The sequence below is a fragment of the Protopterus annectens genome, chromosome 4.part0 (assembly GCF_019279795.1).
Source record: "Protopterus annectens isolate FY-2018-M chromosome 4.part0, PAN1.0, whole genome shotgun sequence".
In the NCBI taxonomy this organism is placed as follows: domain Eukaryota; kingdom Metazoa; phylum Chordata; order Ceratodontiformes; family Protopteridae; genus Protopterus; species Protopterus annectens.
The window spans coordinates 420421026-420436812 of record NC_056733.1 but is presented as its reverse complement, the minus strand read 5'-3'; the positions used below and the strand labels follow the sequence as shown (position 1 = coordinate 420436812).

The 15787-nt window shown below is 44.6% G+C and overlaps 1 protein-coding gene across 1 annotated transcript in view; it reads right to left on the bottom strand.

Moving 5' to 3' along the window:
- LOC122799363 (acyl-CoA dehydrogenase family member 11-like) overlaps nt 1-15787 on the bottom strand; it is a 2063282-nt gene that overhangs the window by 1631378 nt on the left and 416117 nt on the right. The window contains exon 3 of the mRNA XM_044068366.1: nt 10065-10164. Within this exon, the coding sequence (XP_043924301.1) occupies nt 10065-10164 (100 nt within the window). The remainder of the gene's footprint in view (nt 1-10064; nt 10165-15787) is intronic.

The window sequence follows — 15787 nt, the reverse complement described above, 5'->3', positions numbered from 1 at the left end:
TTAATATAGTAACAAAATAAAAAAAACTGCAGGCGGGATCTTTTGAAAAGGGTAAAAACAACTTACGTAGAAAAAAAAAAGGGATTTGCTAATGACTGGGGGGGGGGGGCTTTCTAAGCCTAGCCAAATTTTCTCAACAGAATAATGATGTCTTGTATCCAAACTGGACAATAAAGGCCAGACATTTATAAGCTACTTCTGTCCATAAGGGACATGGGTGCCAAGTCCAGTGTAAATTTCCTATTCCCCATCCACTGCTCTAGGTTGCACTTAAACTGGTTAATAGACCAACTCAGCTTCACAAAATATAAATTGAGGGACTCTAACCTTTCTTTAACTCTGTTCTTTCTTTTTTAGCTTACTATATTTACACCTTATGCCACAAGGACATACAGAATAAAGTTTTGGAGAAGTAATGAGGTTTAATGGAAGGCAGGAATTGAATGAGCTATGTAATGTTCAAATGACAATTACTTTACAGTGGATTATATATGATGTATAATGTTTGAAACTAAAAATGTCAATATGGTTTGTTTTCATTTATATAAATGTATGCATGCCTAATTCATAAGTGATGATTTAATAAAGATGTTTCTTGTTTAAAAAAAAGACAGCACGAAAGCATTAAGCCTCTGTTGGTCTTTAGTGGGGAGGAAAATGGAGAGAACAAAAACACTCCACGAACTCCAGAGGTTCACAGGTTTTGGTGTCACATCTAACACCTGCAGGATACAAGAATAAAGCACAGACTGTGAGCCAGATGGTCAGGAATTTGCTAGTAATATACATTACGTGCTGGAAAAACCAGCAAGAGGCGGCGGCAGTGGGCATCAGATGCTGGCTTGCCCATCCTGACAGAAGGGAGCAGTTTGGCCTGCTGCAGTGCCAGCATCTATTGGAAGAAATGTGTATATGGCATAAATGCATTGGTTAGGGATGTACATGAGAGTCTGCCAAGCCTCATTCTCATGGGAGTCTATCTTGGCACAGCATGAATTCACATATGGAGAGAAGACGGTATAATTGGCTTTCACTTTTGCAAGTACATATAACTAGCTGATCAGGTGAAGTTGGTGCCAGAGAACTAAAAACTCCCTTACGGCTGCTTAAATAATGGTTGTGCACGGCAAGGGAAAAAGCACAAAAAAAGAGCTCAAAACTTTCTGAGGTTAGAGAAGCCTGACTGTCAATATCCCATGTGGAACTAAGTTGCTCACGGATTCAGCAGAGTAATTTATGATAATAATTTAGCTGTGCAAGATATTTCCTGTAACAAAAGAGCTTTGAAAAAGAAGTTCTGCACCTACCATGACTTTCCATGTTAGTTGTCTCCTCTCGCCTTCTTTCTTGCTGGTTGGGTTCGGAGCCGATCCTCGGCTCCGACTCGGCCATCTTCTAAAGCTCTAGAGCTGTTTACTGGCTCGAGGCCTCCCCATATCCCATGATGCCTGGCGCTAGATACCCAGATCTCATTTGGTAAGACTTACAGCAAACAAAATAATGAAGGAATCCTATCCTATAATACATAAAACCTACCATAGAGACTACCAGGTAGAGTGGAATAGCCAGAGAAGACTCAGCCAGTGAAAACCCATAGAGAACTTTTCTCAGTCTACTAGGATAGGGGGATGGAGGGTGGGACGCAAGAAAGAAGGCGAGAGGAGACAACTAACATGGAACGTTATGGTAGGTACATAACTTCTTTATGTTAAGTTGTCTATCTCACCTTCATTCTTGCTGGTTGGGCCAGCGTCCCTAGCACCTAATATCCTGGGTGGCTCAATGGAACAAACTCTTCAGAACAGTGGAACCAAAATCAGCTCTGCTCCTGGAAACCACATCCAACTTATAATGCAGGATGAAAGTATGAGGGTTGGCCCACGTGGCCGCGTCACAAATAGATTCCATGGGCAACTTAGCCTGAAAAGCTGCAGAAGTGGCTAATGCTCTGGTGGAGTCACCTTTTGGTTTAACAGGCAATTGTTTATTCCTTAGCGGATATATAAAAGTGATGACAGAAGTCAACCACCTGGATAAGGTTACTTTTGAGACTGGTAGACCTTGTTTACCCTCTGCACAAGAAAGGAAAAGCTGGTCCGATTTTCTGAAGTCCTTAGTCCTATGCAAATAAAAGCGTAGTTGCCTGTGAACATCTAACTGATTCAACTTATATTCCGCCCTGTTGGAATGGTTGGGAAAAAACACAGGAAGGTCAATGGACTGATTCAAGTTATTCTCATAAGAGACCTTAGGAAGGAAGGAAGGATTAGTCCTGAGAGCAACCCTGTCATTGTGGAATACCAGGTACGGGGGACGGATACAAAGAGCCTGAGGTTCCGAAACTCTTCTGGCTGAGGTGATTGCTACCAGAAAAAGTGTTTTCCAAGATAAAAACTTCAAAGAACACAAAGCTGCAGGTTCGAAAGGGGGCAAAATTAGAGAAGCTAGAATCAAATTCAGATTCCCACGGGGGTGGAGGATCTCTCACTGGTGGCCTGAGCAGAGTGGTCCCTTTAAGAAAGGCTTTGCAAAGCTTATGAGACATTATATTACTTTCTGACAGGCCAATGTGAAAATTTGAAATTGCAGCTAACTGCACCCTAATTGTAGCGGAAGTGGACCCGGTATGAAAGAGCTCCGCAAGAAATTCCAAGATGTGGTGTACAGGGGCTGAAAAGGGGTCTATACTCTTAGCCTCTGCCCAGGAAGAAAAACGCTTCCACTTACTAGCGTAAGTTTTTCTAGTGGTAGACTTGTGCAATGATAAAATGATTTCATGCACCGATTGGGAGATATCAGGAAGCCTGGCTAAGGTTGGAAGTGGAGCAACCAAGCAGTGAGCTGGAGCGATTGTAGGGAATGGTGCAGCCAGCCTGATTGATGGATCAGAAGATTTGAAACTGGGTCCAGAGTCCAAGGCTGCTCGAGAAGATGATGATGCAGGAACGGGAACCATATTTGTCGAGGCCAGTAAGGAGCAATGAGGATCATTTTGCAGCCCAATACAGTAGCTTTCTGTATCAGCTTGGGAATTAGGGGAAGGGAGGGAATGCATACAGAAGTCCCTGAGGCCAATCGTGGACTAGAGCGTCTCTGGGCGAATGTCCCGGAAGTAGAAGGAGAGAGAAGAAGTTGCTGCACTTGCTGTTGAAGGGGGTGGCAAAGAGGTCGCAGCAAGTATGTCGCCATTTGCAGAAGATTTGGTCCGCCACCACGTGATTCAGAGACCACTCGTGAGGCATGAGAATAGCTCTGCTCAGCCTGCCTGCTATGACGTTGGATCTCCCAGGGATGTGCGTTGCGGTCAGAAACCGTTGGGAAGAGATCGCCCACTGCCAGAGTCGGAGTGCTTCTCGACATAGGGGGTAGGACCTGGTTCCGCCCTGCTTGTTGATGTACCACACGACTGACATGTTGTCCGTTTGAACTGTAATGGTCCTGGTAGGAAGAGAGTCCTGAAGATCTTGCAGCGCTAAAAGCACAGCCCTCATCTCCAAGACGTTTATGTGCAGATGGTACTCTTGAGGTTGCCAGATGCCCTGGACTGTTCTGCCCTGATAATGCCCCACCCGATCAGGGAGGCATCCGTGGTCACCGTAGCAACTGGAGGGGGAAGTACAAATGGTCTGCCCAGGGGCACTGATGAGGAGACCATCCACCACGCAAGGTGCTTTTTGCATGCTTCTGTGATAATAATCATGAGAGACATGGGAAGTTGCTGGAAGGACCATTGGGTGAAAAGAAGCCACTGGAGGATCCTCATGTGAAAAAGAGCCAGAGGGACGAGTATGATCACTGCTGCCATGAGACCCAGGGTTTGGAGGACGAACCTGGCCTGAATTTTCTTGCATCCCAACAAAACCTGGACATGTCGCTGAATGACTAACACCCTGTCTGGTGGAAGGCTGGCTGACCTGTCTTTTGTATTTAAATCTGCGCCTATAAAGGTGATAGACTGACAGGGCGACAACGCAGATTTTTCAAAATTTATTGTGATACCTAGTCTGGAACAAGTTTGGATAGTGTAGTCTCTGGCTCACAGAAGGTGATGCCTGGTGGTAGCAGTGAGGAGCCAGTCGTCTAGGTATGTTAACACCTGGAATCCTTGCCGTCTTAGGTGAGCGATAACTACTGCCACACATTTGGTGAACACCCTGGGGCTGTGGTGAGAACAAAGGGCAGAGCTCTGAACTGATAATGGCTGGATCTCAGCCGGAAGCGAAGGAATCTTCTGGAGCGCCTGTCCATTTTGATGTGGTAGTACGCATCCTGAAGATCTATGGAGCACATCCAATTGTCCTGACCCAGAAAGGGTAAAATGGACTGTAGCGTGACCATCTGAAACTTCGTTCTTTGTACAGACCTGTTTAGTCTGCTGAGATCCAGAATGGGTCTCCAGTCCCCTGTCTTTTTTGGTACCAAAAAGAACCTTGAGTAAATTCCGGATCCTTGCTAGTTCTGCTGGGACTTGCTGGATGGCCCCTTTTCTTAGCAGTTTTGAAACTTCCTGAACTGCTTGATCCCTTAGATTGGGTGGAACATCTGGAAGGGACTTGTTTGACAACAAGGGAGTGCGAACAAAGGGAATTCTGTAGCCTCCGGAAATAACTGACTGTACTCATTTGTCTTGTGTTATGTCTTGCCAGACTCTTGGGTACAGCGATAATCTTCCCCCGACTGGGCAGCTGGGCAACCCTTCAGGGATGCTGGAAGGGCTCGTCAGAGAAAGATTCTCTGCTGCCCTGGTTTTGCGGACCCCCTCTGCCACGAGGGCGGCGTCTGTTATTGTTCCCTCCTCTGCCCCCTGAAGGGGAACTCACCCCGTGTGTCCGGCAAGGCTCCCTGGGATTTCCGGAACCACATTCTTCCACTCTTCTGACCCTTGGGATATAGTCTGGAAGGAATGAAAAAACGGACTCCCACAGCAGAGAGAGTCTTGCCTTCCTGCTCACACCTGGTAAGGGTGTCCTTCACCTGTGATCTAAAGAGAGAGGAACCATCAAAGGGGGTGCTGGTGAAAGACGCTCTGAAAGATTCCGCAAAGTTACAAAGCCGCATCCAAGCGTGTCTCCTTAGGGCAACGCCTGTGCCTGCGGCTCTACTCGCACCATCGGCTGCATAAGAAATGAGCCTCATGGAGGAGTTCACCACTGAATTATGAGTCGCCAGCTGGGAAGCTACCTTAGCCTGGGCCCCCTCAGCTGATGGATCTTGGAGGGTATCTCCAAGCTCTTTAAGGAGATCCCTCTGAAGACGGGTAAAGTGGCACAAATAATTCAGAGACTTCATGGATAAAGTCGCTGAAGAGAACATCCGCTTCCCATATTTGTCCATCGTCCTAGTCTCCTTGTTAGGGGGATGGACAGATGAAGAAGTTTCAGCCAACTCCTTCTTTGTGGCTGCCGCTACCACCATGGCATCAACGGGGACACCTTTGGTCAAAAACTGTTTGTCTTGTGGTGCAGTTATGAATTTGACAGGTCTTCTAGGGGTCGGTTCCACTGTGTCTGGAGCTGACCATACCTTCCGAGCCACCACAGACATGAGTGGGTCGAAAGGCGGAGACACCCAGGAGGTGGAGGGTCGGGATCCAAACGCATCCAGGAATACAGACTCATCCTCTGAAGGGCTAAGGGTAGACCAATTCCCCCCCTGCCTAAGCATCTCAAGGATGTCTGAGAATGAGACATCTTCAGAGGGGGATCTCGGGGACCCTTCCGACTCCTCTAAGTCTGTATCTGATGTAACAGACTCAGGGGAGTCAACATGCTTCCTCTTGCATTTCCTCTTACGAGATGGCTCCTCTGAATGATCAGGGGAGGTCTTGGAAGAGGAAGATACACCCAATGGGGTGCCCTGGAGCGTTGGTTCCCCACGCTTGGAGTCTGGAGGAGGGGCAGAGGCAGGCACAGGCACCATAGGGGGAGGAGCCGAAGGGGAAGATCGTGGGGCTGACTCAGGAGCCAGCACACTCCTCATGACCTCGAAGGCCTGCTCAGATGCTGAGAAGGCTCCAGTTCGAGGATATCAGAATCCCTCTCCGCACCGAGAGGGATGGCTCCGAAGCCGATGTAGGAGCCGAGCTCACCTGTGCCAAAGCTCCGAGGGGGAGAACGGGGTCGGACAAGGGTCCGATGCCACTCACCCCCTTGGAGCCGACAAGGGAGTCTCGGTGCCCAGATCCCGCCAAGGACGGTACCAAGGAAGTGATCGGAGCCGACGATGGAACCGAAAGAGAAGGAATCAGTGCCAAAGGTTCCACAATTCGAACCCCCACAAACTCCAGCTCTGAACTCAAGGGAGTCGGAGGAGGAATGACTGCAGACAAGGACGGAGCCGAACCCTGTTAAGGGGGGCTGGACAACATTTTTGCTAAGGCCTGCGATTTTAAAAACCTGCTGACCATTCTCTCCAAGTCGTGATATGATGATCTCGATGACCGAGAAGAGTGGGAGGACCGATGACTGCGCTCCAATTGGAGCAAAGTAGACCTCAGAGCCGAGCGTATCGACTCCAGGGAGGGAGACCTGGATCTTTTTCGACTCCCAGACGGCTCCGAAGTATGTGTCAGAACCGACTGAGAGGCAGGAGCATCGATTCCAGCCAGAATTGAAGCAGAAGTGGTAGCTTCACCTAACGACGGCTCCGAGCTGGGAGCCGAAGTTTTAGGTGGCTTAGAGGACGTCACAGGCTGAGCCTTTGCCAGTGACTCCTTGGGTTTAAGCAAACCCCATAGGATTAATTTATTCCTATGCTCCTGCAGGACTCTTGGACTGAAAGCATGGCAGACCAAACAAGAGTCCTGCAGGTGCACGGCGCCAAGACAATAGACACAAGAAGTGTGACCATCTGTCAGAGACATCTTCTGACAGCATGAATCACACTTCTTGAATCCGGACACCTTGGTATCCTTAGACTTAACTAAAGAAAGGAATACCAAAACCCAATACACAAACTAAACAATTTGGGTAGGATAACTGTCAGACACACACACACAAATACCACACCCAAACAACAATCACAAAGCCTAACAATAACAACTAGACTATATATACTTTTTTTTTTTTTTTTTTTTAAGGAATAGATTAGTCTCTAACTTAAATGGCTAAAACAGAAAAGAGAGAGGGGGGGACTCTCTAACTAAAACGAGTTTTCTGAAGGGACAGGGAATACAGTAGGGAAAAAATATACACTTAAAGTTATCGCTAAAAGATAGAACACTAAAGTTTACAAAATACACTAAAACTACTATTTTTTATCAAAAAAACAGAGAATAATAAAAAATATACGACCTGAGCCAGTAAGACAACCTCGCAGCAGAAGCGGCAAACGAGATCTGGGTATCTAGTGCCAGGCATCATGGGATATGGGGAGGCCTCAGCTCTCGAGCTTTAGAAGATGGCCGAGTCGGAGCAGAGGATCGGCTCCGAACCCAACCAGCAAGAATGAAGGCGAGATAGACAGCTTATCATAGGTTACACTAACAGTAAATCACAGCATTTGGGTTTACCCACCTTCTGCTATACCTTGATCTACTGGGGTTTTCCAAGCTGTCCCTTCCTGGAGTGAAAGTTAACACTGGTCCTACACCTGCAAAAGTAAGTACACAGATGACACAATACTAACCTAGCACTTGTATGCCCTTGTCTTTGCTTCTTCAAGCCTGATGTCTCTGCAGAGGAAGTTTGTTTATGGCAGACAAAATTCCAGTGCTGACTGAGATAATATAAAATGAAAACGAGTATCCTTAACACTAGCAAACTTGTGCAAAGTGCTAGTACTAAGAAACATTAAGCATACACTAACAATGCACAACACCCCATAGAGGAAGTGAAGGGAACAAAGCTCTTCTTTTATACAGACGCCTCAATGGTTTACTGCATTTTGTTCTTCAAGGAGGATCACTTTAACAGTAAAACATAAGATAGATCTGAAAAGAATCCGATGCACTACTTAAGAACCCCTCAAAAATGGAGAATTACAAAATTCTTGTACACTGAACTGTGTCAAAGCCTATTCTGGCTCTAGACTGGGCGTATCAATTTGTGCTACTGAAGTAGCTCTGCAGTAATAACATGTGCTCTAACAATGCCCTGCAAATATTTCCAGAACTTCTAGCAGCAAAAGGCCAATACAGTGGGCCAAATGCTTAACCAGAATTTGACCTTTTTACAGGTAACTCTCCTTTTCTTGAAGGATACAAAATATCTGTTTTCCTGGTGCAATATCTTGGCTATCTGTGGATATCTGTTATATGTAGAAGATGCTCTCTCTCATTTTGAGAATATGGATAAAAGACAGGAAACCAAATTAATTGGTTGAGAGAGATGGCAAAGACAACTTTTTGCATGATTTAAGGACTAGTCTCTGCAAAAGGTGGTCTGCACACCTGCGTTTTTAACTTTGAAATCTTTCTTAATAAGATTACTGCAACTACAATAAGTACATTTCAGGAAAGCTACTTAGACTACAGAATTAGCTATTTCAAATGGTTAAAGTTGACTTTTCCACCATAAAGTTACATTTCTAGGATGGACAGGTAGGCCTTTTTTTTTTTTTTGGGGGGGGGGGTGTAAAATGTAGAACACCCTTCAGAGAGGTCTTAAAATATGGAATTCTTGAAATCATGCAGAAAATTCTAGCACAAAAGCAGAAGCTGCAGAGCATTATGCTTTGACAGTGACATTTGGGCCCACTAGCACAGATGCAAGGCAACTACTTAAAATATTAGATAACAGACTCGGTTAAAAGCACATGTACTGTACACTACTACAAGCTTTGCCTGGTAGATAATTCAAGAGGACTATAGCTAGAGAATTCAGTGGGTCTTGGCACTTTGAGAATATTCAAGAAACAATTTTCTTCCACTTCTGGATGCAAGTCTTCTTGTAGCAAATCTCCTAGTTTCTTTTAGGGTGCAAAGAAGTGAATGGAAACTATGTTACAGGTTAGAATCAAAATTCTATCTTCTAAACGGTAACATTCTGTATCCTGAGATGGGAAGAAGCAGCTTGGCCTGCTACAAAGTTATTCAGGGCTTGGGAGGAGGCACAGGCCACTGAGGAAGAATGGATAATGTGTTACATTCCAATTTTTTAGGAAAAGGAGAATTACTTAGCTTTTGCAGAGCTCAGAGATCTGTATCTGAGCACTATGATGGCACACACAAAGGCATTATGGGAAAAATTCTTAAAGGAGCTTGAGGCAGGAGCACTAATTTTACCGGGTTACTTCCAACATGAAACTTGAGGACCCATAAGTCAGAGCAGATGGATGGAATGAATAGGATCATTATGCTAAAGCTGCTGACCTGAAAAGGAACTTTCCCACAGGACCCCATCATGGTTGACAGTCAGTGACTCTAACCATTTTACTGATGCTTATTTTTGGAGCTGTTTGCCATTGTTCAGACCACACTGTGGTATGCATTAAATTTTATTTACCATTTTCACTACCATTCATGATCAAATGTCAATAAATATAAAAGAAATTCTGTTTTCAGTTGAGCAAGATAAATTATAAAACATTCAAAGTATGAGGCAAGTTTTAAGAACCTAACCTGTTATCTTCTGGGCAATGGAGTAAACAAAATGTTTCATTTTTATAATAAATGTACTTTTCCTAACATTCTTATAAACAGTTTTGATATTTAAAAATATAGCTCTGCAATGAACAGTTTGATATTCATCACATTTATTCAGAAATGCACTGTACTTTCAAATGAAAAATGATCTGTTTTGTTCATCTTGTCATTGTTTTGCCTAGTGCCTACACAATGCAATAAAGCAAAAAAAAAAAAAAAATATATATATATATATATATATATATATATATATATATACACATACATATATATAATACTGCTATATATAGCAAAATAATGCTAATAGATGTACATGTATGTGCTGGAAAAACTATATGGCAGATCAAGATATTTAAAATTTTAATCTACAAATATGAAATCAGAAAGGCCAAATCAATGGAGAATCATCATCCTTAATGTCAAAAACACAGTACGAAATTCCTTACCTGTATTGCATGCACAATTCAGTCTGTAAACTTACCTCGATGACTTTGGCAGCTCCATCTGTCATCGCCAGTGGGCATGTGAAGAGGCCAGCCGATGGCGCATATAGGTAAAGTTTGGCTACCTGATAAAGTCGACTAAATTAGAAAAAAAATGGATTAGAACAGAAAAATTAAAAGGACACATTGAAAGGGGGAAGACTTCTTGGGATTCAGTGTAATACAAAATGATCATGTAGTGTAAAAAAAAATGATTATTGAATCCCTGAGAGGACAAATCCTTTTATATTCTTTAGAATCAAAAGAACAACATTTCTAGAGGTTCAGACTATTGAATCCCTGAGAGGACAAATCCTTTTATATTCTTTAGAATCAAAAGAACAACATTTCTAGAGGTTCAGACTTGTTGCACATAGCCTTGTGCAATGACTAAATGTGGATTCACATTCAAAACTGCTTCTAATACAAACAGCTTAAACATTTCCACCTATCTTAAAGGACACAAGTTGAGGACAATGGAATCACGGTACTGAATAATTCCTGAACTTCTCGCCTAATAAAAGTACTGTTTCGCCCTCCAAGGATGTATTTTTTCCTAAGTTCTATCCCAGTTTTTTTTCAGTCTGTTTTTGGAAATTTGAGGTCAAGTCATCTGATTCAAGTACCTATTTAATGATTTATCATGTGAATAAAAAATAAGTTATGTACTCACCATAACGTTCCATGTTTGTTGTCCATCTCATCCTTCATTCTTACTGGATGAGTTCGGAGCCAATCCTCAGCTTCAACTCGGCCAAATACACTAGCTTGAAGTCTCTAACTTGGCTCGTGGCAGAGTAGGTATCCCATCATGCAGTGGTGCAATTTCCAGATCTAGTTTGCTGCTAACTATTACAAAGACTAAAATAACCATATGACATTAGGTCAAGAAAAAAAACAAGGAGAGTCAAAGGAGCTCATTTATCAGAGCAATCAATTGTCCACCAGGTCCTCTAGGAGTCTTTGGCTGTGGGAAGGTGGGAGGGTTGTAAGAAGGAAGGGTGAGATGGACAACAAACATGAAACGTTATGGTGAGTACATAACTTCTTCTACAGGAGTACACCTTTGAGCACAATGGAACCAAATGAAGCCCTGTCCCTGGAAGCCAAATCAACTTTGTAATGAGTAACACACATATGAGGATTCGCCCACATGGCAGCAACACAAATACTGTCCATTGACATCCTGGCCTGGAAAGCAGAGGATGTTGCCAATGCTCTGGTTGAATGACCCCTAATTTTGAATGGCAAATTTCTATTATTGGAGGTGTATATAAAAGTGATACAATTTGAAAGTGTGAATTTTGAAAATGGCATGCCCTTTCTTTGCTTCAGAGAAAGACATTTTCTGAAATCTTTAGTTCTATGGAGATAGAATCTGAGTTGTCTATGCACATCCAATTGATAGAGTTTATACTCTGCCTTGTTGTTATGATTGGGAGAAAAGACTGGCAGCTCAATAAATTGGTTTAGATTGGATTGAGAACAAACCTTAGGTAGAAATGATGGATTAGTTCTTAGCGATATCCTATCCTTATGAAAAATCAAATAGGGTGGTTTGATTGATGGTGCTTGAAACTCTGGGCCTCTTCTTGCAGATGTTACCGCTACTAGAAGTATAGTCTTCCAAGAAAGAAATCTGAGGTCACAAGATGAGGAGGGCTCGAATGGCTTTAATGTTAGATGAGACCGTACAAAATTTAAATCCCAAGGATAAAGAGGTTCTTTAAAAGGAGGTCTCAATAAAGAAGTGCCTTTTAAGAATGGTTTACACAATCTGTGTGACATTAGGTTAGGAGAAAAATTCACCAATGTGGAAATTTGAGATTGCCGCCAGTTGGACTCTAATTGTAGTTGCATCAGAGCCTTGCTGAAATAGCTCAGTAAGAAATTCTAAAATAGAGTCAACTGGAGCAGAGAAGAGGTTAATGTTTCTGATTTGCGCCCAGTAGGAGAACCTCTTCCATTTACTAGTATATAATTTTCTGTTAAAATCTTTATGAGAGGATATCAAAATGTGTCTGACTACTGGAGTGAAGTCTTGAAACCTAAGTTTGGAAGTGGAGCAACAATGCTGTCAAAATTGAGGGTGTGGAGAGAAGGATGAAGTGTTCCTGACATATGGGTCAGAAGGTTTGGAACTGGGTCTAAAACCCATGGCTTCTCCTGCAGATGAGGCCAGAGGAAGGGCAACCAAATCTGATGAGGCCAATATGGGGCAATGAGAATCAGCCTTCTTTCCAAGGATTTTGCTTTCTGGATGACTTTGGGTATGAGGGGAAACAGGGGAAAGGCATAAAGAAGTCCCGAGGGCCAATCATGAACAAGAACATCTCTCGGTGTCTCCCCCCAGGGGGGATTAGGGCAAAGGAACTGCTGTCTTTGGTATTCATGGGAGTTGCAAAAAGATCGCAGCAAGGCTGGCCCCATTTCCAGAAAATCTCTTCCGCTATGCTCTGGTTTAGAGACCACTGGTGGGGCATTAATACTGCCCTCTTGAGCTTGTCCGCTATCATGTTGGATTTCCCCTGGGATGTGCATTGCTACTAGAAAGCATTGGGAAGTGATTGCCCATTGCCAAACTCTCAGGGCCTCTTGACAAAGTGGGTATGATCTGGTTCCTCCTTGTTTATGTACCATACCACCGACATATTGTCTGACTGGATTGCAATCGTTCCTAGTGGAAGAGAGTCATGGAGTACCTGCAATGCTGCAATGCCAGAAGCACTGTTCTCATATCAAGAACACTGATGTGCAAATGGGCCTCGTGGTCTTGCCATATGCCTTGGACTGTCCTTCCCAGATAATGCCCCCTCCAATCTATCTGAGAAGCGTCTGTGGTCACTGCAGCAACAGGTTGTTGTGGAAAAAAGTGTCTCCCAATGGTCAGATAATTGGAGGAGTCCACCACCGTAGATCCCTTTTGCATGACTCCATTATTCTGATCACGTGGGGCATAGGAAGTTCTTGTAGTGACCACTGAGAAAACAGGAGCCAATGAAGGATTCTCATATGCATCCTGGTGAGAGGAACTAGAGTTATGGTCGAAGTCATGGTTCCTAGAAGTTTCAGAACTACCTTTGCCTTTACCTTGTGCTTGGGAAGAAGGTGGAGTATTTGCTGTCTGAGGGCAGAAATTCTGTCAGTTGGAAGATGTGCCATCATAGAAACACAGTGTCTAGGTCTGCGCCTATGAAGGTAATATGATGACAGGGCAACCAGGCAGACTTTTGCAAATTGACTGTTATGCCTAGCTGAGTACACATTTCCAATGTCACATCCCTGGCTTGTTGAAGTAGATGCTTGGTGGTGGCCAATCATCCCGATACAGAAACACTTGGAATCCATAACGTCTCAAGTGAGCCATTACTACTGCCATGCATTTGGTGAACACACTAAGGGCTGTAGTGAGACCAAAGGGCACGGCTCGGAATTGATAATGACTGGCTCCCAGCCGGAAACGTAAATGACTCCTTGATGCTCTGTCCATCTTTATGTGGTAGTACGCATCTTGGAGGTCTATTGAGCACATCCAATCGTCTTTCCCTAAAAAGTGAAGTATTGACTGCAGTGTCACCATTCGGAACTTGGACTTATTGACAGATTCGTTCAGTTTGCCGAAATCCAACATGGGTCTCCAGTCCCCTGTTCTTTTTAATACTAAAAATAGTCCTGAGTAAGTTCCGAACCCTATGTGATCTGTGGGGACTTTTTGGATAACTCTTTTGTCCAGCAACGTTTGTATTTCTATAGTTGCTTGCTCCCTTAGACTAGGTGGAACATCTGGGATTGTTCTGATGTGTGGGAGAGGATGGCAAAAGGGAATGGAATAGCCACTGGATATTAGGCTTTGTACCCAACCTGTACCCAGAAGCCTGGCAAAATATCACAAAAGACAAAGATAAACATCCCCTGACTACCTCCAAAGTAGAGCAGACGGGCCTCCTTTCAGGAGCGCTGGTAGACACATCCGCGAAATGAATCACAGTCACCCTGGTTTTGTGGACCCCCTCTTTCTCTAGGATGTCTACCACTGTTGCCTCCCCTCTGCCCCTGGGGAAGGATGCACCTTGTGCGTCTTGGAAAGCTCCCAGGGATCTTTTGAACCACATTTTCCCACTCTTCTGACCTTTAGGGTAAGGTCTTGAAGGTACTGAAAAACGTATTCCAACACCAGAGAGAGTTTTCCCTCCCTGCTCGCATCTGGTGAGTGTGCTTTAACTTTAGGTCCAAAAAGTGAGGAACCATCAAAAGGGGAGTTGGTAAAGGTAGACTTAGAAGGTTCCGCAAAATTACACAAGCGCATCCAGGGGAGTCTCCTCAAGGAAACCCCTGAACCCACTGCCCTACTCGCTCCATCCACTGCATATATCAGTCTCATGGAGGAGTTGATGATGGATTTTAAAGGTGGACAGCTGGGAGGTGACTTTCTCTGTTACCCCCTCAGCCAATGAATCTTGTAGAGTACCACCTATTTCCTTCAGATCTCTATGTAGCCTGTGAGATAGTTAAGCAATCTGAGTGTAAAAGTCACTGACGAAAAGACACGCTTGCCGTATCTGTCCATCGTTCCAGAATCTTTGTTTGGAGGAAGAACAGATGAGGATGTCTCATTAAGTTCCTTCTTGGTGGCTGCTGCCACCACCACAGCATCTACTGACACACCTTTCGTAAGAAAATCCTTTCCAGTGGGAGATGACAAAAACTTGTTTGGCCTCCAAGGGACTGGTTCCATAGTGTCAGGTGACTCCCACGCCTTTCGACTGACCAACTCCATCAGCTCATCAAAAGGTGGAGACACCCAGAAAGCTGAAATGTTGAGATCCACAGGCCTTCAGGTACACGAACTCCTCATCGGAAGGGGTGATGGGGTTCCAGCCGCCTCTCTCTTTTAGGATCTCAAGGATATCTGCAAATGAGATATCTTCAGAGAACGGCCATGGGGACCCTTCTGACTCCTCGAGGTCAGTGTCTGAGGTGACAAGACTCATCAGGGGAGTCTATATGCTTCCTCTTGCATGTCCACTTCAGAGAGGGCTCCTCAGAAGGGTATTCTGGGGAGGCATCGGAAGAGTGGGGTTCATCCAATGAGGGTTCCTGAGGCTCTGAATCTCTGCCATCCAGTGGAGGGGGTGGTGCCGAGACAGTAGCCAGAGTTTTGGGGGGAGGAATGCCAGTATCCCTGTGTAGAGCTCATCAGTTTGAAAGCTGAACCCACCAGCTCAGAGGGCAACCCTGGTTCCGCAGAAACAGAGAAAACCCCTGGCTTCAGGGAGACTGGCTCTGAAGCTGATGTAAGAGCCAAGCGAAGCACCGAGAGGTAGACTTGGAATCAAAGAAGCTTGGGTCCGAGCATCTCCCTCGGGGCCGACTGGAGAGCTACAGCTCCTAGACGCAATGGATGGCACAGAGAGTGTCGGAGCAGAGATTGGTTCCAGAATATCCAGAAGGGGTCCCGGAACTGACGGGTCTACAGCAAGTGGTACTTGGCCCTCTGGCTTTGAAGATCCAGCCTGGCTCGGAGGAGGAACAACAGTGGATGTCACACTCTTAAAGGGTTCCAAAACCTGTTCGGTTGGAGTCGAGAACAATTTTGCCAGCACTGGCGACTTCAATAGTCTGTGCACCACCCTCTCCATGTCATCATCAGACAGACTCCTAGAAGACCTGGGGGACAGGTTTGGTGAACAAGATCCCTCTAAGATAGGCGATGTCAAAGTAG